The sequence below is a fragment of the Sminthopsis crassicaudata genome, chromosome 3 (genome assembly GCF_048593235.1).
Source record: "Sminthopsis crassicaudata isolate SCR6 chromosome 3, ASM4859323v1, whole genome shotgun sequence".
NCBI lineage: Eukaryota > Metazoa > Chordata > Mammalia > Dasyuromorphia > Dasyuridae > Sminthopsis > Sminthopsis crassicaudata.
Genome location: NC_133619.1, coordinates 606,792,568 through 606,816,215, shown reverse-complemented (window position 1 = coordinate 606,816,215; position 23,648 = coordinate 606,792,568). Strand labels below are relative to the sequence as shown.

The window sequence follows — 23,648 nt, the reverse complement described above, 5'->3', positions numbered from 1 at the left end:
AAATGATTTAGTCCAAGCTCACGGTTTATGACATGCAGAGCAAGGCAATGACTTGGTCACATCCAACTAATAAATGGCGTGAAGACACCCAAATCCCAGTTCTCATTCAGCTGCATTCCACTGCCAGACACTATATTTACTACATTCCAACAACTCAGCTCTGCAAATTGCAGGGATTATATGTTCGTAGAGCTCTCTCCCCCATAAAGCAAGTGTTTATTAAGTTCACAAAACCTTTTTGGATATTCTTAAAAAATCTGGATCTTCGGTAGCTTTCGTTTTCCAGAGTAGCCATATCACTAAGAAACAGCAGCAAGTTTCACTCGTCTGACGGAAAGCATCTTTGACATTTTTCTTTGTTACCACCTAGAACATCAAAAATGCAACATTTTTAGGGCAGGAATGAAATTATGACTATTGTAACTTCCTTTTTTCATGTGCACACCCCCTTTCCTAACTAGAACGTAGCTTTTCCAAGGGCAAGAACTGTATTTATCCAAAGAGACATTTTTATGGATTGTCATGGCCCAGGAATTCATCACCTAACAGTCAGCTCTTTGGAGGTCAGCTGTTCTTTACTCAGTGAGGCTGGTATTTGGAGAACAGATATCATCTGGTCTCAGAGCTGTTCTGTTTTATAAAGATTAATTCATGTTTTCCTTCTAAACCATAAACTATCCCTAGGATTAAAACCTCATCCTTTTATACTTGCTAAAACAGTGTAGGTCACTTCTTCTCAAGTTATCATTTTTATTATTGCTAACAGAGCTTTAGGCTAAGAACATTGAGTCCTGACTATGACGTATTGGTAGAACATTGGAAATTGCCCAGGTCACTTCTCCCTTCGTACTTATGAAATTAGACTTATAATTGCCGAAGGGCAAAGATTTTCTTTTTTCCCTTGTATTCAGCAAAACTTTAATTTCTTTATGTAGACTAGAAATTTTTTTTTCTTTTTCCTCTAGAAGACCAAGGAATAGTTCCCCAATTCTGTCCCACAAGCAACTATCCTACAATGATTCTTAAAATGTGAGTAGATTAGCACCAGCCCTTAAGTCAGGAGTTCCTGAGTTCAAATCTGGCCTCAGATATGTAATACTTCCTAGCAGTGTGACCCTGGGCAAATCACTTAACCCCAATTGCCTCAGCCAAAAAACAAAAAAAGTGAGATCCAAGATAATATGTCTAGAAATATATTTAAGTAGATTCTCCCTGTTACTTACAGAGCTGAAAAGAATAATATAATATAGAAAATTGTTGCTAAGAAAATTAGAGATCATCCATTATTTTATGGAAGATGAAACAGCCACAGTCACTTAGTTTATGCGATATCTTAGAACCATAGACCTGGAACCAGAAGGCACATTATAGGCCATCTGGCCCAAATCCTTATTTTTCAGATGTCTTGAGAGATGAAGTGATTTGTTTAGGGATACATAAACAGAAGCAAAGACAATTTTCAACTATCAGACTGTCTGATATCAAGTTAAACACTCAAATTGGGCATTCTAATCCACTTTAGCATCCTAGAATCCACATCTCCAACAAGGTTCATTCCAATACCCCACACTCCCAAGCCAGATGGATCCTAAGAAAAATAATGGGAATTGTATTTCTAATTTAAATATCTTTCTTAAGTCTCTTACTAAGAAGATGAGATTATGTTGCTACAGGTAAGAGTTGGACAGTGCGAAAGATCCTCATCGATAAAATGTCCACAGAGGTTCTCCTTTTAAGTCAAAGGCCAAGGCTCTCCCTAGATTACTGAAACACTGCCTTAATGAGGACAAGATAAGAACTTTCTTCTGAGAACTCCTAAAGTCCAAAGTTGGAGATGTCAAAGCGAGCATATCCTAAAAGCATTATCAGAAACAAACAACAACAAAAACCCTCCTAAATGGTCTGAACATCCAACAATAGGACAAAAAGTTAAATGACGTGGGGCACATTTGTGTTGAAAAGCAGGATTGTCATCTTCTTGAGGAAAGCTTTCCTACTACCCCCAAATTAGTAGCCTCCCCAAACTGCTTTGAAATCATTTAATATGGGTAGAGAGCAGGAGGTTGAATTCCATCTGGCAAAAAAAAAAAGATAATAAAATATAAATGAAAAGATTTTCAGATGCAAAGGAGGCATTTCCACCTTAGAAAGAGTCAGAAACATAACTGCATATAAAGAGACCAGGAGACAGTGACAGGACACAATAAGCCAATACCTCTTTCCCTAGCCCTAAGACCTCAAGAGGAGTATGGGAAATATAACTGACTATTCATCATACCTAAAAGTGGGGAAGCTGCTAAAAAAAAGGGAAAATTACCAAATAGGAGAAGATATACTTCCTTTATCTCCTAAGGAAACTAAGGTAGAATATTGCAAAGAATATTGTCTCTAGAATCAGGCAAATATAGTTCAAATTCTCTGACACCTCCTGCTGCTTGCTGAAGATTAAGTAACCTAAGTCACTTAACATCCTTGGATCTGAATTTTTTCAGTTGGAAAATGAAAGGACTGGATTAGATGGCCTCTTCCTTTTGGCCCTAGATTTGTGTCCTATGATCTCTCCTAGAGATAATGAATCCCAGATACAAGGTTTCTGCCAAGCCTATCTATTGCCTTTGCTAGGAAAAAAAAACAAAAACCCACTCTAAATGAATCCAGCCAAGTCGGATAGTGGAGGTGGTAAGCAATGCAGCTCCTCACCACAAAGTGGGCCCCATCCAGGGAGTCCAGCAGATCAACCTGTCCAGCAGAAGCAACAAACCCTATAAGTAGCCTAGTGTCTGATCAATCAGTCGTAGTCTAGAGAAATATTCATGTTTGAAAGCAAACAGACAAAAAAAACTCAAGAAAAAATGAAGTTTAAAAAAACTATGCTTCAATTTGTATTCAAATTCCATCAATTCTTTCTCTGGAGATGGATAAATTTTTTTTCCTAAATTCTTCTGTGTTGTCTTGGATCATTACACTGATAAAATAACTAAGTTTTTCACATCTTATATCATTGCTGCTACTTTATATACTACATTTCTCTTTGCATCAGAATTTATCTTTCCAAGTTTTTCTGAGAGCATCCTGTTCATCATTTCTTATATAGACAAAAACTCAAGAAAAAATAAAGTTTGAAAAAGTGTGCTTCAATTTGTATTCAGATGTCATCAGTTCTTTCTCTGGGGATGGATACAATTTTTATTCTAAATTCTTCTGAGTTGTCTTGAATCAGTGCACTGCTGAGAATAACTACAATATTGCTATTACTTTGTATACTACATTTCTCTTTACGTCAGCACTTGTAAGTCTTTCCAAGTTTTTCTGAGAGCATCCTATTCATTATTTCTTATATAGCACAATAATATAGCCAAAAACTCAAGAAAAAATAAAAGTTTGAAAAAGTATGCTTCAATGTATTCAAATGTCATCATTTCTCTGGGGATGGATACAATTTTTATTCTAAGTTCTTCTGAGTTGTCTTGAGAATAACTACAATATTGCTGTTATTTTGTATACTACATTTCTCTTTGCATCAGCACTTGTCTTTCCAAGTTTTTCAGAGAACATCCTGTTCATCTTATAGCACAATAATTCCATCATAGTCACATAAGACAATTTGTTCATCTATTTCCCAATTTCACTTTGCATCAGTTCTTGCATTTTCAGGTTTTTCTGAGAGCATCCTGCTCATCATTTCTTATAGCATAGTAATATTACATCATAGTCACATAAGACAATTTGTTCATCTATTTCCCAAAAGATATTCCCTCAATTTCTAATTCTTTGCACCCAGAAAAATGGCTACTATATTTTTGTACATATAAGTCCTTTTTCTTTTCATTGTTTATATCTTCTGGGATACAAATAATCCATGGTTTTATAGACCTTTAGGCATAGTTCCAAATTGCTCTATAGAATGGTTGAATTGCTTTACAATCCACAGTGTGCATTAAAGTTTTATTTTTCCTCACATCTCCAACATTTATCATTTTCCTTTTCTGTCCTATAATCAATAGGTATGAGATAGAACCTCAGAATTGTTTTAATTTGCATTTTTCCAATTAATAGTGAGTTAGAACACTTTTTCATATGGCTACAGTGTAGCTATGATTATTTCACCTGAAAACTGCTCATATTTTGGAGCACTTATCACTTGGGGAATGGTCTTATTTTTATAAATTTGACTTAATTCTCTGTTTCAGAAAAGAGGAGAAACTTGCTTCAACAATTTCACAGTTATTATTAACTGTATTTCCCTCCATCCTACTTCCCCTTCTGTTTATTCTATTCTTTTTTTCTGCTCTTTCCTGCCTCAAAAGTGTTTTGACTATTCTTACTGTTGCTTCCCCCAATCTGCTCTTTCTTCTATCACACTTACCCCCTTCTCTTATCCCCTTTTTATGTAAGATAATTTGTCCCATTCTACATTTCCCTTTCCCTTTCTCCCAGTACATTCCTCTCTGGTCCCTTAATTTTTTTGGATATTCCTTCATGTTCAACTCATACTTATACCCTCTGTCTATATAAACCTTTTCTAATTGCCCTAATAATGAGAAAGTTCTTCTTAGTTATAAATATCATCCTTCCATATGGGAATGTAAACAGTTTAACCTTTTTAAGTCCCTTATTACGTATTTTTCCTGTTAACTTTTTAGTTTTTCTTGAGTCTTACATTTGAAAGTCAAATTTTCTATTCAGTTCTAGTTTTTTTCATTAAGAATGCTTAAAAGTTCTCTATTTCCTTGAATATCCATTTTTCCCTCAGAGGAAGGATTATACTCAGTTTTGCTGGATATGTTGAGGGAGGTAGCCCCTTGGTATTCCTTGTTTGATCTACAACTTCCTTTGGGACTTTCCAAGCCCTTTTGAAGCAGGAGGGAAACTGGTCCCTTTACTGAAACTGTGTTCCCTTTAAGATTATCATTTTGAAGCTGTATTCTCCTTAAAATCATCACTCTGAGATTGTGTCCCCTTTTCTGATCTCAGAGATCAGGGAGTCTAGAGACAGGATGAGAGAAGCAAACACTATTCAAGGGCAAATCAACTTCCATTGATCTTTTTGAAATTCTAAATTCTCATTCAATTGAGAAATCCTGATGTGATTTGCTCTGGCTGTTCCAGCCCCAACCAAGATGCCCATTTAACAGCTTCCTTCAGCTAAGCTTTTTCACAGATCACCCAGCAATTTACTAGGACCCTGCCCACTGAGCATTCTCAGTGCCAAATTCCATTTCCCTAATAGAATCCTGCCACTAAAGAATGGAAGTCTCTTAGCAAACTGATTTCTATCCAACAATAAACTTTCATTTTGTAATTAATAATTAGGGAATAAGTGAATTCTTTCACTTTAATATCTGTGGCAGACTAAAAGGGGATTTTAAACAACTCTCTTATTGCCACTAACCTCATCACCACCAGGAATTGAGGGGATTCAAGCCTCATCATTTTGATCCTTTAATATAGAAGCTGATAAATCTTTCCAGCTGCTTGCAATATTTTTTCTCTCTGGAATTTGGCTACAATATTCCTGGGAGCTTTCATTTGGGGATCTCTTTCAGAAGGCAATTGGTGAATTCTTTCAATTTCTATTTTATCCTTGAGGTCTAGAATATCAGAAGAGTTTTCCTTGATAATTTCTAGAAAGATATCAAGATTCTTTTTTTGATCATGACTTTCAAATAATCCAATAATTTTAAAATTATCTCCCAAATCTATTTTTCAGGTAAGTTGCTTTTCCAAAGAGATATTTCATATTGTCTTCTATTTTTTCATTCTTTTGGTTTTATTGTTTCTTGATAGTTTATTAATTCATTAGATTCCGTTTCCTCAATTCTAATTTTTAAGAAATTATTTTCTTTGGTGAGCTTTTGAACCTCCTTTTCTATTTGATTAATTCTAATTTTTAAAGAGGCTTTCTTTCCCCAGTGAATTTTTGTCCCTCTCTTTACATTTGGCCAATTCTGTTGTTCAACACATTTTTCTCCTCATTGGCTTTTTTGCACCTCATTTGGCCTAATAAGTTTCTTAAGGTGATATTTTTTTCAGTATTTTTGGTGTCTCCTTTATCAAGCTGTTGACTCTTTTTTTATGATTTTTTTCTTGCGTCATTTTCATATCTCTTCCCAATTTTTCCTCTACCTATTTTACTTGATTTTCAAAATCCTTTCTGAGCCTTTATTGGCCTGGGACCAATTCATTAAATTTTTTGCAATATGGATAATATGGAAATATATTTTGCATTACTTTACATGTATAATTGATATATTGCTTGACTTCTCAATGGAGAGAATGGAAGGATAAGGAGAATTTGAAACTCAAAATTTTTAAAAAGCAATGTTAAAAATGAGTTAATTATTTTAAAAAGAGAGATGATGTGTCCTTCAAAAAGACAATGCAGTTGATCAATTTATCAATTATATTCTGCAGCAAGCTTAAGATCTTTTTTAAAAAGTCCTTAAGTTTTGCAATTGTCAGTGCTGAAAAATTACCCATGCATATATCTTGTAAATAAAAAGCTATAATAAAAAAATAAAAAAAAATAAAAAGCCCTTAAGTCCTTGCAGTTTCAAAGCTGAGTTGCTAGATATGTTCCTTACAAATGTGCCTCAAAACCATCATCCTATAAGTTTGGGCCTTCTCTCCTCCCCATCTCCATATATTCTATGTGTATTTAAGGGATATTGCTACCCAAGTAATGCTTCATGCCTATTATTCTTGCTATGCCATTTTAGTAAATGTCTTTACTACAGCAAACTTAAAACTACTGGCTGATTGTTAAAGGGAACCATATCAGTGGTGGCTTGAAATCTACAGTTTTAGGAGAATAGATACCCACAAAATTATTTGCAAAACCCTGAGAAAGAGTAGCTACCACTTACTGGGGACCACTTGGGGGAGTGAACCCAGAGGAGATTCTATATATACTTGCATATACTTGTATGTGTAGACCCTTGTCTCTCCCATTAGAATGTAAGCTCCTTGAGAGAAGGGCCTGTTTTTTCTTGGTATCTCCAGCCCTTAGCATACTGCCCAACAAATAGTTAAGTCTATAATTAATACCTGCTGAATGACCGAATAAGAAAGTTCTTCCTCTGAACTGTACTTGCTATGTGACCTTAGGCAAGTAACTTAACTTCTCAGTGGACCAGACAACTATTTAAGACTTTATAAGTTTTAAGGGATGTTTTGATCTACATCAGCAGAGCAAGTATCATGATAGTGATAAAATCACAAGTCCAGATCAAAAAAAGAAAGAAAAAAGAATACATGTAATGGAATACTATAATGTAATTACAATCTACAAGTATGAAAAATACAAAGAAATCTGGAAAGATTTTTGTAAAATAACATAAATGAAAAAAAGCTGAAGCAATATTTAAAAACAACCAAATAACTATGACCATGAAAAAAGAAAACATCAATGAGAATGAGTGAAAAAGAGATCAGAAACTTAAAGAGAATAATGGAAAACTTTGCACTTTGAAATTAATTTAAGTTTAAATGCTACTAGGCAAGTTTATTTGGCTGTATTGATGCTTAATATTAATATTAATTTTTATTTTCTTTTAAATAAAAACATCTCAGTGGATGAGTTTCAGTGAAAACCTGCTTGGAGATAAACAGCTAGAAAGACTTTAGAGTTGCAAAGCCATGCATAGCCATTACTTCCTTTGATTGACAAAGCCACTCCATGACAGTGGAGGGTGGCAGGTATTATTAAGTTTTGTTGTGTTTTTTTTTTCAGTGTCCCTGGGTGTGTGTGTGTGTATGTGTTTGTGTGTAGGGGAGGTGGGGAACAGAAGAGGTGGAAGCAGCAGCAGTGGTATAGAAAGTCTAGAGTTAGAAAGTCCTCTCAATGTAGATGGGCCCTTGTGCAAATTAGCCTTAGAAAGCTTTCTGTGGCACTGAGAGAGAAAAATGACTTACTTTCCCAGGGTCACAGAACCAGCATATATAAGAGCTGGAACTTGAACTTGAACTTGGTCTTCCCGACTTGAAAATTAGTTTCTGACTATCCTACCTTTCATTTTATAGAGGAAGAAGCTAAGGTTTGGAAGGGAAAAGGCTTCTTGGTTAAGATACAACTAGGATCATAGCGTTTAGAGCTGTGCAATGCAATCTATTTTACAGAAGAGAAACAGGAGTCCCCGACAATGTAAATAATTTATCTGCTGCAGAGCCGGAACTCAACTCTGACTCAAACTCTTGATGCAGAGCTCTTTCCAGTCAGTCAGCCAATAAACAGCATCTACTAAGGGCTAAGACTGGGGTACAAAGACAAAAGGCAGCCCCTGCTTTCATGCAGCTCATTCTAAAAGAAGAAATATTATTAAAAGTTATGCTTGTAAATCAAGTCCTGGGGGAGTCTCTGAGCAGGGGTCCTCACACTTTTTAAATAGGGGCCAGTTCTCTGTCCCTCAGACTGTGGGAGGCCGGACTAGAGTAAAAACAAAAGCTCCCACTCTGTCTCTGCCCCTCGGCCCCGTTTGCAGCATAACCCGGCGCAGCGCATTTGGCCGGTGGGCCGTGGTTTGAGGACCCCTGCAGGAAGTCTGCAGCTTTTACACTTCTCACTACCCAGCGAGTAATTAAGTCACCTCCTAGCCTGTCGGTCCTCAATGCTGGCCCACTGGTGTCTGCCCCCTTTGGCTGGAGCTGTCCGATCTCTCATTACGAAAAGATGCTTCCTCTTGCATCCCTCGCTCGTTAACCCTGATCAGCCCAGATTTCTGAATAATTCTTTTAATTCTCTTTTTTTCCCTGAGTTTCGTCTCCTTAATCAAGGCAAAAGCCCAAACACGGTATTTTCCTTTACAAAATAGCGTACAAGCTCCTAAGTGCAACGAGATTTATGCAGGATAAATTGAGCACAATCACACCGGGATTAGACACTAGCATTAGAGATGGTTGGGAAAGGTTTCCTGTAAGAAAATAGGATTTTGGCTAAAACTTGAGTAAAAGCAGAGAAAATCCAAGGAAGGTAAAAACGAAAGGAACGTTTCTATAGCACTTGGAAATCTACAAAGAGGACCCCCCTCCCCCCCACCCCCATGTCCCTGACAGGTAAACCAGGCTCCCCAAGATCAACCCCATTTCACAGATGAGGAGACTGAGGCTCCAGAGGCTTAAAGCTGAAGAGAGCTGAGGTAGGAGCAGACACCTGCCTCGCCATCTTCGGATGGTGGGAGTGGTTTTTTTGGGAGGGAGGAGGAAGGGAAGAGATTCCCCCCGCAGCTGCCTCGTGGCCCTGCACCCAGATTCCCAGAGGGTTCTGTCTCCTGCACGTCGGGGAAGGGGCCGGACGGGGGAGAGGCCCACCTTCCCCAGCCAAGCGGAGCCCAAGCTCTTCCTCCTCCTCCCCAAACCCTCTCCCCACCCAAACTTTCCTACCTAGCCTCTAAGGCAAATCCGGAAAAGTTTAGGACTGAGCTGCATGGTTACTGTAACAACACAACCCTAACATTCGAAAGCTTCCCGGGCCAATCCAAACGCCAGTTTCTTCTGGCCAATCGCCAGAAGTCTTTCAGAGACGTCTGAAGGAGCAGGCTTTCCAGGGCGCATGCGCTGTTCAAAGTGTCTGTCCCACTATGTAAGAAGGAAGCTTCGGTTTATGAATAAGATGGGACGGTCCCGGAATAGGACTGCAGCATATGGATAGGATTCTCCCCCACCCCACCCCCCAATGTGCTTTGGGTCTTTTATTTGCATCCCCCAGAAAGAAAAGGCATTGAGAATTTCGGCTTCTATTGATTGACTATGTGATCAGTTTCCCCATCTGTAAAAATATGGGGATAATAACAGAACCTGTTTTTTATTATTATTAAATTATTATATTATATACATATATTATATTATTAGAATGATGGATAAAATGAGATTTGCAAAGATATTTGCAAATCAGAAAGCACTATATTTTATTATATTATTATATTATGCAAATTATTATTATTTCTGTTATTTTGACCAATGTGGAAAGTTACAATTACAACTCTGAGAGTGAACTCACACGTGCATCCTTTGTTGACAAGTGTATGAGCCCGGGAACAAGAATATGCTAATAGATGGTAAAGAGAGTGCCTTTATCATGGAGGTTACATGGGACAGAAATATGCTCTAGTACCCTGCTCAGGAGGAAAGTCCTTCAGGGAAAGGTCCTTGCCCATGGTGGAAAGTCTGACAATGAAGGCTAACACTCGCTCTTGAATTTAAAAAGTGTTTATTTTGGGGGATCCAGATGGAAGAGAGCCCCCCAGAGTTTGGTGACAACCCATATGTCCTTGAAAGATGGTTTAGTTGAATAAAGATGTTAAATTCAACTCCCTTTCACACATACTCTCCGAGACTGTGCCATATCACTCCTAATATAGCTATATTCCCAAGGTGACTACCTGGTGTCCTGAGGTTTCATAAAAAAGGCCCACCTGTGCAAGAATGTTTGTGGCAGCCCTTTTTGTAGGGGCAAGAAACTGGAAACTGAGTGGATGTCCATCAATTGGAGAATGGCTGAATAAGTTATGGTATCTGAATGTTATGGAATATTATTGTACTGTAAGAAACGATGAGCAGGATGATTTCAGAAAGACCTGGAGAGACTTACATGAACTGATGCAGAACCAGATCGCTGTATTCAGTAACAGCAAGATGATCACCTATGGTGGATTTGGCTCTTTTCAACAATGTGATGGATTGGAGACTGCTGGTCAAAGCATAGTAATTTCACCTTTGTTGTTGTTTGCTTGCTTGGTTATTTTTTTCTTTCTCCTGTTTATTTTTCCCTTTTGATGGGATTTTTATTGTGCAGCATGTTGGATATGGAAATAGGTTTAGGAAAAGTACACATGTTTAATCTATTTCAGATTGCTTGCTGTTTGGGGGCAGAAGGCGGGGGAGAAAGGGAGTAAAATTTGGAACACAAGGTTTTGCAAAGGTGAATGTTTAAAAAATATTTGCATATATTTGGAAAAATAAAATATTATTTTTAAAAAATATTTAAAAATGAATAACATCATTTCCAAGGGTTACACTACATCAAATCCCACAGGCCTTAGCAGTAGATTGAATGAGAAGAGGAGAATGGAGATAACTGAGAGAGTGAAGAACTGAGGATGACTAGTAGGTCCTGAAGGCAACCTAGGTGTTGAAGTAAATAGAGCACCAGACTTGGACTCAGGAGTCTCTGCTCTAGGCCAGACTTGAGGCGGCTCTCTGCAGGAAGGGAAGTCACTATTCTGGACCAGAGCTAACGGCAACTGTCTGGAGACAACAGTTCTCTACAGGAAGAAGAATCTGTCCGAGAGATTTGAGTTGACACAGCAGATCTCCTCCCAGAGAGCGATCAGCAGTTTCTGGAGACAACAGCACGTTACATATTATAAGTTCAAATTTGACTTCAGATTTACTAATGACTCTGAGCAAATCACTTCAGCCTGTTTGCTTCAGTTTCCTTATCTGTAAAATGAGCTGGAGAGGAAAATGGCAAACCATTCCAGTATCTTTGCCAAGAAGATTCCCTATAGGGTCACTACCTGAAATTACTGAACAACAACTAGGTCCTGAGCCTGAATAAATAAGAGTGACTCAAATGTAACAGAGAACTTAGGAAGAAAGAAAAGTTGGGGAGGAGGGGAGATAATAAATTTGAAGGGATTATGCTTAAGAAGTCTACAGGACATCCAGTTTGAGATGTCTATTGGGTTATGAGAAATTGAAGATCAGCAGAAAGGTCAGAATGGATTAGTAGCCCCCCTACTGCTCCATTTCTTTCTCCCCTTTCATTGTTAACTTCCTGAAAAGATTGTCTCCACAACAAGTGTCAAACTTTGTAGGCTGGCTAGAACTACATTAAAATGTATTGAGGAAATTTTTTAACAAAATAAATAAAAATGCAGTAAATCACATGTAAAACTTTATTTTCAAATAAGTAATATTATATTTCCAAATTAAAACAATAAACAGTTTCAGGAATCCTTATGTACAGATTAATGGCCCCATTTCTACTTAACACCACTGATCTAAACTGAACTCACATGTCAGTCTTGGTGCAGAAGAGATATAATTATCCATGCTACCACAAAAAGAGCTGCTACAAACTTTTTTATACATGTGGGATGCAAAGGTCTGGTCTAGCTCCTCTTGTCAGGATAAGCAAAAGTCCTGGCCCCACGTGTGGACGCCAAATGTAGCGAGCTGTCGTCTCCAAAAGCTGCTGGATCGCTCTCTGGGAAGAGATCTGCTGTGTCTACTCAAATCTTTCAGACAGATTCTTCTTCCTGTAGTGAACTGTTATCTCCAGGCAGTTGCTATTAACTCTTGTCCAGAGAAGTGACTTCCCTTCCTGCAGAGAGCCGACTTCCCTTCCTGCAGAGAGCTGCGTCAAGCCAGATGTAGTGCAGAGTCTTCTCCTCTTTGACTCTTGTCCTTCTCCAATCCAATCTGCTCTCCAGGCCCAATGTTGTGTCTTTTTTCCTCCCAGAGAATGGGCGTGGGATAATGCAAGGGCTTCTGGGAAGAACCACTTCAGCCAATGAGCTTGCTCCTATCAAGTCAACCTGAGTTCTCACCTTGTAATTGTCCAGACAACCTGAATTCTCACCTTGTCACTGTCCAGACAACCTGAGTTCTCACCTAGTAATCCTAACAGTGGGACCTTTCCCCTACTTTATAATTTCTTTGGGATACAAATCCAGTAATGGCACTGCTGGGTCAAAGGGTATTCACAGTTTGATAGCCCTTTGGGCATAATTCCAAATTGCTCTCCAGAATGGCTGGATCCTGTTCACAGCTCCACCAACAATGCGTTAGTGTCCCAGTTTCCCACTTCCCCTCCAACATTTATCATTATATTTTCTTGTCATCTTAGTCAATCTGAGAAGTGGTACCTCAGAGTTGTTTTAATTTGCATTTCTCTAATCAAAAATTATTTAGAGCATTTTTTCATATGATTATAGATGACTTTAATTTCTTCATCTGAAAATTGTTCGTTATCCTTTTACCATTTATGAATTGGGGATTGTTTGTATTTTTATAAATTTGACACAGTTCTTTATACATTTTAGAGATGAGACCTTTATCAGAAACACTGGCTGTAAAGATTGTTTCCCAGCTTTATACTTCCCTTTTAATCTTGTTTCTGTTGGCTTAACCTTGTTAATTTAATGTAATCAAAGTTGTTCATTTTGCATTTCATAATGTTCTCTAGTTCTTCTTTGGTCATAAATTCCTCCCTTTCCCAAAGATCTGATAGGTGAAATACCCCTTGCTTTCCTAATTTACCTATGGTATCACCTTTTATACCCAAATCAGGTACCCATTTTGATCTTATTTTGGTATGGGGTATAAGGTATAGGTATATGCTGTTTCTAGCATATCATTTTCCAGCTTTCCTTACAAATTTTTGTGAAACAGTGAGTTTTTATATCCCAGAAGCTGGAGTTTGGGGGTAGGCCTTGATTATTATGTCAGGTGCATCTAATTTATTTCACTTATCTACAATTCTATTTCTTAGTCAGAACCAAATGCTTTCATGACTGTTGCTTTATAATATAATTTTAGGTTTAGTACTTTGTATTTGTTTTCCTTAATTCCCTTGATATTCTTGGCCTTTTGTTCTTCCAGGTGAATTTTGTTGTTATTTTTTCTAGTTCTATTTTTAGCAGTTTGATTAGTATGGCATAGTATGAACTCACATGTCAGTCTTGGTGCAGAAGAGATATAATTATCCATGCTACCACAAAAAGAGCTGCTACAAACTTTTTTATACATGTGGGACCTTTCCCCTACTTTATAATTTCTTTGGGATACAAATCCAGTAATGGCACTGCTGGGTCAAAGGGTATTCACAGTTTGATAGCCTTTTGGGCATAATTCCAAATTTAGATAGAATTGTCATTTTTATTATATTAACTCGGCTTATTCATGAGCAATTAATATTTTTCCAATTGTTTAGATCTGACTTTATTTGTGTGAGAAGCGTTTTGTAATTGTGGTCATATAGTTCCTGTGTTTGTCTTGGCAGGTAGATGCGCAAATATTTTATTTTGTCTACAGTTATTTAAAAATGTAATTTCTCTTTCTATCTCTTACTGCTGGGTTTTGTCCGTAATCTATATAGAAATGTTGATGATTTGTCTGAGTTTATTTTATATACTGCAACTTTGTTAAAGCTGTTAATTGTTTCCAGTAGTTTTTTGGATGATTTTCAAAGATTCTCTAACTATATCATCACATCATCTGCAGAGAGGAATAGTTTTATCTCCTCATTGTCTATTCTAATTCCTTTAATTTCTTTTTCTTTTCCTATTGCTAAAGCTAACATTTCAAGTACAATACTGAATAATAATGGTCATAATGGGCATCTTTCTTTCACCTCTGTTCTTCTGGCAATGTATCCAGCTTCTCTCCATTACAAACAATGTTTGCTGTTGGTTTTAGATAGATATTGCTTATTGTTTTAAGGAAAATTACTTTTATCCTTATGCTTTCTAAAGTTTTTAATAGAAATGAGTCCTGTATTTTGTCACAAGCTTTTTCTGCATCTATTGAGATTATCATATAATTTCTATTAGTTTTGTTATTGTTATGGTTGATTATGGAAATAATTTTCTTGATATTGAACCAGTCTTGCATTCTTGGTATAAGTCTCACTTGGTCATAGTGTATTATCTTGTTGATAAATTGCTGTAATCTCTTTGCTAATATTTTATTTGAAATGTTTGCATCAATATTCAATAGGAGATTGGTTTACAATTTTCTTTCTCTGTTCTGGCTGTTCCTGGTTTGGTTATCGGTCCCATATTTGTGTAACAGAAGGAATTTGGCAGGACTTCTTCTTTACCTATTTTTCTAAATAGTTTTTTTTTTTCCTAGAATAGGATGTTTTAAGTAATTTATTTTCTCTTTTGTTAATCTGGGCAATTCGGGGCTTTCTTTCTGCTTCTACTTATATTCCCATATTAAATGCTTAATAAATACTTCTTGTTGCTGTTGTTCAGTCCTTTCAGTTCATGACCTCATTGGGGTTTTCTTGATAGAAATATTAGAATGATTTGCCTTTTCCTTCTCCAAAATGCTTGTTGACTAATTAATAAATAGAGAAATTATTTTTTTCATATTTTATTTAATATCTTCTCTAATTCTTGTGAAAGCAATTTTTAGCATTCCTTGAAAAATATTTTTGAGTTCAAAATTCTTCTCTCTATCTCCCCTTCCCTGCTTCATTCAGAGGATAAGTTTTTAGGTTATATATGTGCAGGCATGCAAAACATATTTAGTTAATGTTGTGAAAGAAAACACAGACAAAAAAAACACACAAGAAAAATAAAGAAAAAAGTATACTTTGATCTGCATTCAGACTCCATTAGTTCTTTCTCTGAAGACAGATGAATTTTTCATACAAAATTGTCTTGTACCATTGCATTGACAAGAATAGCTAATTCATTCATAATTGATCATCCTATAATACTGTATGTACAATTGTGTGTGCAATGTTACTATGTACCATGTTCTCCTAGTTGTGCTCATTTCACTTTGCATTAATTGAAAAATTATTGATCTTAAAGAGTATCAAAAAATGTTTCTAATGTTCCTACTGTGGATGACTATCAATTGGGGATTGGCTAACTAAACAGATTACACAGTATATGAATGTAATAAAAGATTGTTGTACCATTAGATTCATATTCAAGGGTTGGGTCTCCAAAAAGCAGCTAGTCCTAGGTTGGTGGACCTGCATTCCCAGAATTACAACTCCAAGCCCATCAGTGAGCCTATCTTCAATAATCAACTAGCAGAAATAAATAGATCAAAACAAAAACATTTAGTAAAATGTACATGTAAGAATAGTAGCTATGCCATGTGGATGTGTTTATCCACAAATACATACCGTGTCATTAGGAAGAGTGGCCAGCACAGCTGTAGTACTGTCAGGCTCTAATATTCTTTTTCTTCTTATGGTGTTTCCATTAAATATCCCATCTTGCTAGGAAAGTATTTCAATTGGGTTTTCTGAATCTGGACATCTCTGCAGTTCAACTCTCTACTGCTGAAGTTAGATCTCTAGAGCCCACAGTCAGCTCTTTCCTCTGCTGTCACTTGTTCCTCAAAGCTGTTTCCTGTTTTGAGTGTGTGTGTGTGTGTGTCTGTCTGTCTGTCTATCTGTCTGTTGTCTATCTTCTAAGGAGAATCTCTGATTAAGGCTTCAAACTCAAGATTCTTTGAATTGCTTGAGTGTTGGACACCCAGTCTCTCATTGGGCAAATAGTTCCTCTACAAAAAAGCCATGGCTGATGGATACAGGGAAGGTAGAAAATAAACTCCTGCTTCCCTTCCCCATAAAGGTACAGAGGGACACACTCCACAAAGCTGCTCTCTGCCTTCCTTACCTAAAACTCTACAACTGGGTTCAGCTATGGCAGCTTTGCCTTTGAAGGACCATATCCTTTGACCATTTATCAACTGAGGAATGACTCTTATTTTTATATATTTGGCTGAATTCCCCGGTTATTTGAGAAATGAGTCCTTTAATTAAGCTGTTAAAAAATTTATTTTATCTAAGTTTTGCCAGCAAATGTTCTTAAATGTCGTGTTCTTACCCCCAAAACTTCTTTTATAGGGACTTGCCAAACACTAGATTACTATTTACACATGATAATTTTAGACGAAAGACTATTAGGGAGACCATGAAAAGCTTCCTGTAGGAGATGACCGATGAGTTTAGTCTTAAAGAAAGGTAAAGATTCTACAAGTTGAAGGGAGGATGAATGCATTTCAGTCATGGGGTCAGTTTGGACAAAAGGACATGACCTTTCTCATTAGTTTTTTGTTTTGTTTTGTTTTTGTTTTTGTTTTTTGCTGAGGCAATTGGGGTTAAGTGACTTGCCCAGGGTCCTACAGATAGGAAATGTGTGAAAAGCCACATTTGAACTCAGGTCCTCCTGACTTTAGGGTTGATGCTCTATCTACTGCGCCCCCTAGCGGCCCCTCTCATTAGTTTTCAATCGATGCCCGTCTTGGTAACTTCTCATTATGATCAGTCATGGATCTCCCCTTAGCCTAAAAGACAACCTGCCCTTATTTCATTATCATACTTAAGAAAAGTACTCCATGGCTCCGATTCCTCAGTCCCTTTGATTTGGTTTCTGTCCCTGCCAGTTTGGTAGCACAGCTTGCAAATGGCCTCATTAAACCAGTGGCTATTTAAAATCTGCCTTTGCCCACTCCCGTGACTTGGATCACCCCGTAAGTAGAAGGCCCCGAATTTTATTTCGCAGGATCATGACTTTGGAGATGGAGGGGCCCTGGAAGGCCGCGTAATCCGAAACGTTTGTTTTCCGGGAGAACTGAGAAAGCCCCAGAATGACCACGCGTGGAAGCAGCAGCGGTGGGGTTGGGATCTGGCTTCTTCACTGTCCCGTCCCTCGCCCTCCCTTTTCATGGTGCTGTCCGCAGCCTGGGACTCCTCCGTCCCCTGCCGGGTATCTTTACTTGGATGTCCCACTGGTCTCCTCCCCTAATCAATCCCATCACGCAGTTGCCAATGCTGTAGAATTCGCCGCGGCAAACCTCTCGTAGTTCTTTTTCCCAGCCTCGTTCTGCTTCTCATTACTTTCTTCCTTCCTTCCAGACCCTTCCTAATGCTTCACACACTTTCCGAACCATCTACGTAGAGCACCGTTCGGTCCCATCACTATTTTCCAGGAACCCGCATTATTTTTCTATTTAGCAGGGGTTTATTTACACAGCGCAGGGCGGGGCAGGAGACCCGCTCCCTCCCTCCAAAGCTCATTTGCGCAAGCTAGAAACGGCGGAATGTGGGTGCTCCGGGACTCCCGGCGTCCCCTCCCCTCCGCCGCCACCGCCTACCCGGGGCTCCCCTCCCCTCCCCCCACACTTCAGACAAGCTTGTCGGGCTCCAGCCAATAGCCCGGGGATGTCGGTTTCACGCCCGCCGAGCGTCACGGAGCGTCACCGCTCAGTGGCAGGCCGCGGAGGCCCCGCCCCGGAGAGCGCAGCTCTGCAGCAGCCGGGAAGAGCCCAGCTGGAGAAGAAATTAGGGGTCCTCTCCTCGGGAAGCGGACGGACGCGGTCCTCCCACCCGCGCGGCTGACGGATGGAGGCTGTGTGGGGGAGAAGCAGGTGAGCGCGCTGCGCCGGGGGCGCGGCCTGGGCGTGGTGAGGGCGCTTTGGGAAAGTGGGTGCGTGTTTATTTCTCCCGAGTAGATGGAAAGTTAATTCAATATCAGTCCTATCTGGTGCATTTCTCAGTTGGGCTCATTTTCTGATCCGCGTCGTGGTTAAAAAGTCTGCCCGGTGGGGGATGGGGGTATCTCCTTACCTGATGGAGTGTGATATGAAGCAACCAGGAAGTGAAATGGATTAAGCTCAGGTTAAAAAAAAATGACCTCAGGTAGAAAGGGACGTGGATGCACGGCCTTCTCCCAGGCGCTAGTTCTAGCTGAGGGTTATTATTTTTTTTAACTCCTCGGTTACGGGCCACACCCCAGAGCTTCCCGGATGGGAGCCCCCCTCCATCTACGCTTGTAGAAATAGCGCAGGTCTGGATGCGGAGAGGCCCCCCGAGGCTCGCCAGGTGTGACTGACCTTGGGCAAATTGTAATTAACTCCTCTGTCAAAGGGCCTTCGAGTTAGACACGTGACCCAAGCCTCCGATTTTTTGCTTCGTCCCCACCCCCGTCACCTGCCTGCGCTCTGTTAATTCAGTAGAGAAAGGGTTAAACCAAAGAGCATCTCTGAGCCCGCGGGACCGTTTTTAGCTGTTATATTTCCTTTAATCTGTTTCTCCCTCCCCTCCATCAGGCCCGAGATCTAGAAGAGATAGATGTCACCTAATAATCAAAGACAGCTGGGAGTCACTTATTAGGAAAATTTGGCCGGGACCCCAAGCCCCCTGGTGTGGTATTCCTTTGGGCCCTGAGGTGAGAGGATGTCCCAGGATTCCCATTATGGGCCCTCTGGGTGAATGGAAACTTCTGTGTTTTAGCAGGATTTAGGGAATAAGAATTTTATCTACACTGAGCCAGTGTAGATAAACATCAGAGATTTATCTAGTTATTTCTATGGTGTCTCCTTAAAATGCATTTTAAGGTTGGCAGATCATCTCTAGGATTAAATAGGAATTTCTCCACTTGCATTTAAAGTTTTTCCCAATAAATAAATAAATAAATAAAGTTTTTCCAAGTCTGGCTCCCTTTCCTGCTTTCTCCACTTGTGACTCCCTTCCCCGGCTCCTTCCTCCAGAGGTGGGACTGTCTTTTGGATTTGCTGTCTTTTTCTCCCCCCTCCCTCATTGTTTGTATCCCTACCACTTAGCATAATGTGGGGAACATAGTAAACTTTATAAAGTGTCTGTTGATTAATTCAGAGACAGAGATCACCCCTCCCAAGAGATCTGGGTTATGGGCCTGTTAAAGGCAAGAAGGAAAAATAAGTCATGGAGGATAGTCAGAGCTTCGGCTGTGAATCCTGTTCCCCTTCCAGTACAGCTATAAAAGCTCATCTGATGATATTACTGGCTTTGAGAATATTCTATACTGCAGAGAGATCAAAATCCAGAAACAAAGACAGGCCGTCTTTGAAGAACCACAGGGTAGATTAGGAAAGAATACTGCTCTCAACAGAGACCTGGGTTCAAAATGATGTCTCTGATACTTAGTAATAAATAAAACAAACATTTCCATAACAAAGCAGAAGAGAAAAAAATGAAGCCACAAATCTATTATGTACAACTTGCTATTTCAAAAAATATATATAATAAAGTTATCATGTAATTTTATTAAATAAATAAATAAGTGCTCGTTAGCTAACTGTAAAAATGAGGGATTTGGGCTCTAGGATCTCTTCTGCATCTGAATCCTAGGAATATATATTTTAGGTCAAAGATTAAAGGAAGGAAGGTTATGTTGGATACAGAAAGTCTTTTAATTAATTTATTTGTTTTCTAATTATGTGTAAAAATCATTAACATTCACTTTTGAACATTTTGAGTTTCCCTCCATCCTTCTCCCCTTTTTCCATGAAAAGGCAAGAAATTTGATATAGAGTATACATGTCTAGTCATATAAAACACATTTAATTTTTTTGCCAATTACATGTAAAAAACAATTGTTAACCTTCCCAAAAACCTTAAAACTATTTTAGCTTAGATTATTTTAAGTTATCAAAGCTTAAAATTGCACTAAGGCTTTTGAGACACCCAGTGTAGTATTTTTAATATTTGCGGATATTATCTCTAGGATCAATTAGCAACTGTTCCACTTAATATTTAAAATACTCCCAAGCATGGCTTTTTTAACATTTGACTCCCACCCTATCCGTTCTGCTGTTCTGAGGGCCTGACCTCCTGGCTTTTCTACTCCTGCAGCTGTCTGTGTTTGTGTCCCACCCACTTCCCTGAATGGGAATTGTTCTTTCCTCCTTACTTTTGTCCCTGGGACTCCATGGTCTTCCCAAGACTTAAGTCAAAAGTCCCCTTTCCTGATCATGATTCCTCCACCTCCAGCTTCCTTTCACCTCCAATCCTGTCTTCATTTTCATACATTCTGTATATTTCTATCTCCATCATGACCCTCTCCAAAAAAGAGTGCAGGGACTGTTTCAGTTCTTTGTCTCTCCCCTGCCCCACTTAGTAGGTACTTAATTGGCCTTCCACAATAAATACTTACAGGTTGAATAATAAATTAATAAAGGTTAAGCTGTACTTCCCCTATTTGAGGCTCACTTCTGACCAGTGAGCATCTCCATTTTAAAAATGAGGAAATTCAGACTTAAGATAGCATGCTTATGTTCACGCTGGTAAACATCAGAAGCAGCTCTTCCTGCCTTCTATTCTGGCCCTCTAACTGCCTCCCAGTAATAATAGTTTGGGAATAATCACCCCCATTTTACAGATGAGAATACTGAGGCTCAAAGAGATCATTTGTCAGAGACTGGATTTGAGCCTCCCAGTTCCCAACTATTTCAGGTATACCGTACCTGTTAAACAAAGAATCCTTGCCCCCCCATAGAGACTCTCATCTGTTGTGTTCCAGTGACCCCCCGGGGCGGGGGGTGACTGATAGCAATTTAACTACCTGATGGGTTTATGTCCCAAGGATCTGCCCTTAAACCTCTTCCTGGCTCTTATTACATGATTTTCTTTGGCAATCTTTTGCTCACAAAACTTGACTAAACTCCTTCGTGGTTCAGAGTCCACGGATCCAAAACACACCTTGCTAACTGCCTACAAGATATCCTCACATGCTAGTTTTATTTAATAAATATCCACTTGGGTAGATTTGGAAATTGGAGCATAGTGGAGTCAGGGAAACCAGTTAAGAAGATCTTAAAATCTTTACAGCCAATATTTCTGATAAAGTTCTCATTTCTAAAATATATAAGGAACTGTCAAATTTGTAAGAATACAAGTCATTCTCCAATTGATAAATGGTCAGAGAATATGAACAGACAGTTTTCAGATGAAGAAATTAGTCATCTATAGTCATATGGAAAAAATTCTCTAAATCATTATTGATTAGAGAAATGCAAATTAAAACAACTGAGGTATTACCTCATACCTCTCAGATTGGTTAAAATCACAGGAAAAGATAATGATAAACGTTGGAGGATGGGAAAACTGGGACTCTAATGCATTTGATCCATTCTGGAGAGCAATTTGGAACTAGGCCCAAAGGACTATAAAACTGTGCATTCCCCTTAACCCAGCAGTGCCATTACTGCGTCTGTACCTTAAAGAAATGATAAAGGAAGGGAAAGGACCCACATTGCTTGTAGCAACTCTTTTTGTGATAGCAAAGAATTGGAAAATGAGTAGATGCCCATCAATTAAGGAATGGCTGAACAAGTTATAGTATAGGAAGATAATGGAATATTATTTTTCTATAGAAAATGACAAACAAGCTGATTTTAGAAAGGCCTGGAAATATTTATATGAACTGATGCTGAGAGAAACAAGTAAAACCAGGAATACATTGTACACAGCAACAGTAAGATTGGGTGATGATCAGCTATGAAAGACTTGGTTGTTCTTAGTGGTTCAGTGATCCATAGCAATCCCAATAGACTTTGGACAGAAAATGCCACCTACATCCAGAAAAAGAACTATGGAGACTGAATGTAAATCAACACTTTGTTTACTTCTTTTTTCTGTTTTGTTTTTTTAATCTCTCCCATGATTTTTCACTACTGCTCTGAATTTTCTCTCTCAATATGATTCATAAAGCAATGTGTATTAAAAAATAAATTTTTAAAGGAAGAAGGTTTTATTATAGTTGGTGTCTGTTATTAGAAATATTGGTCTTATTAAGTGACTTTTTTTTTTTTAATTAAAGCTCTTTATTTTTCAAAACACATGCATGGATAATTCTGCAACATTAGCTCTAGAAAACCTTTTATTCCGGTTCCCCCCCCCTTCTCACAGATGGCAAGTTGTCCAAAATATGTTAAACATGGTAGAAATATATGTTAAATCCATTGGGTGATTTTTTAAGACCCTTAAAGGCATCTGAAGAAATTTAAACTTACATCCTTACTTTTGAGAACTGTCTGTGAAGGAGCAAATCCAGGCTTCTCTGATATGAAACAAGGCTATTGATTAGCAAAGAGCAACTTGGAGGTCTGTCACCTAACATAGTGCCTTGAATATAGTAAGTTATTAGTAAATATTGATTGGGTGGATTGATGAAGGATCAAATGAACTGATGAATGACTTGAAATTTCTTTTGCCTAGCCATGAGAAAATTGAGGCTGGGAAGTGGTAAAAACTCGAAAGGAAAGATGGACTCCAGTGTCTGGCTTACCTGAAGTCTTCCACCTGCAAGTATTTTCAGTTACCAAGCTAGCCAAGAAGACCAACATGGAAGGAGCCAACAGCCCTGATCTGCAGCTCCAGCAACTTCCACCCACAAGCATGACTGTCACGGTTAATGAAGTTTCTTTCTCTTATAAGGCAAGGACTTTTTGATCTTTTGGGTTGTTTTTTTTTTTTTAATTCTTTACTGGGGAACTTAATATTTTTTTAGATGGCTTTTATTGGAGATTTTGCTGCATGAATAACCTTTTCTAGGTTATTCATAGATTTAGAGCAAAAAAAGAACCTCAGACATCCTGTAGGCCAGGACTTCTTAAACTTTTTCCACTTGCAACCCTTTTATGCCCAAGAAATTTTACATAACGCCAGTTATATAGGTACATAAAATAGGCATACAAATCAAACATTTACTGATAATAAATCATAATTTCATGATTCCCCACATTCTGTTAAGATTATCAAAGCCACAACTTCACTTTACAGGGGAGGAAACTGAGGCTTGGAACCGTTTGCTCAAGATTATATAGTGAACTGGTGGAAGAGCTGACATCTGAATCCAAATCTCTTGACCCTAGTCAGAAATCTAAATGTGGTAGACCATCTCGGTTTCCAACAAGGGAAACTAAGACCTAGAGATCAGAATGGTATAACTGTTAACTAAACAGTCACTGTTTTTAGAGAAGTTATCATATGATAAACCAGCATAGTTCTTTTTTTTTTTTTTATAGCTTTTTATTGACAGAACATATGCATAGGTAATCTTTACATTGTCCCTTGCACTCACTTCTGTTCTGATTTTTCCCTTTCCTCCCTCTACCCCCTCCCCTAGATGGCAGGC

General features: G+C 38.5%; 2 protein-coding genes across 4 annotated transcripts in view; one reads left to right on the top strand and one right to left on the bottom strand.

Annotated features, from left to right (window-relative positions):
• Positions 1 to 9,502, bottom strand: part of STPG1 (sperm tail PG-rich repeat containing 1) — a 92,399-nt gene extending 82,897 nt beyond the window's left edge. For both annotated transcript variants that reach the window (XM_074305842.1, XM_074305843.1), the window contains exons 1-2: positions 9,379 to 9,502; positions 235 to 366 (exon numbers count right to left, since the gene is read on the bottom strand). In XM_074305842.1, the coding sequence (XP_074161943.1) occupies positions 235 to 295 (61 nt within the window). In that variant the 5' untranslated portion in view covers positions 296 to 366; positions 9,379 to 9,502. The remainder of the gene's footprint in view (positions 1 to 234; positions 367 to 9,378) is intronic.
• Positions 9,503 to 17,958: 8,456 nt separating this feature from the next.
• The window catches only part of NIPAL3 (NIPA like domain containing 3), a 51,300-nt gene continuing 45,610 nt past the window's right edge, over positions 17,959 to 23,648 (top strand). The window contains exons 1-2 of one of the 2 annotated variants that reach the window (XM_074305839.1): positions 17,959 to 18,120; positions 22,730 to 22,948. In XM_074305839.1, the coding sequence (XP_074161940.1) occupies positions 22,856 to 22,948 (93 nt within the window). In that variant the 5' untranslated portion in view covers positions 17,959 to 18,120; positions 22,730 to 22,855. The remainder of the gene's footprint in view (positions 18,121 to 22,729; positions 22,949 to 23,648) is intronic. The other variant, XM_074305840.1, reaches the window with a different exon arrangement.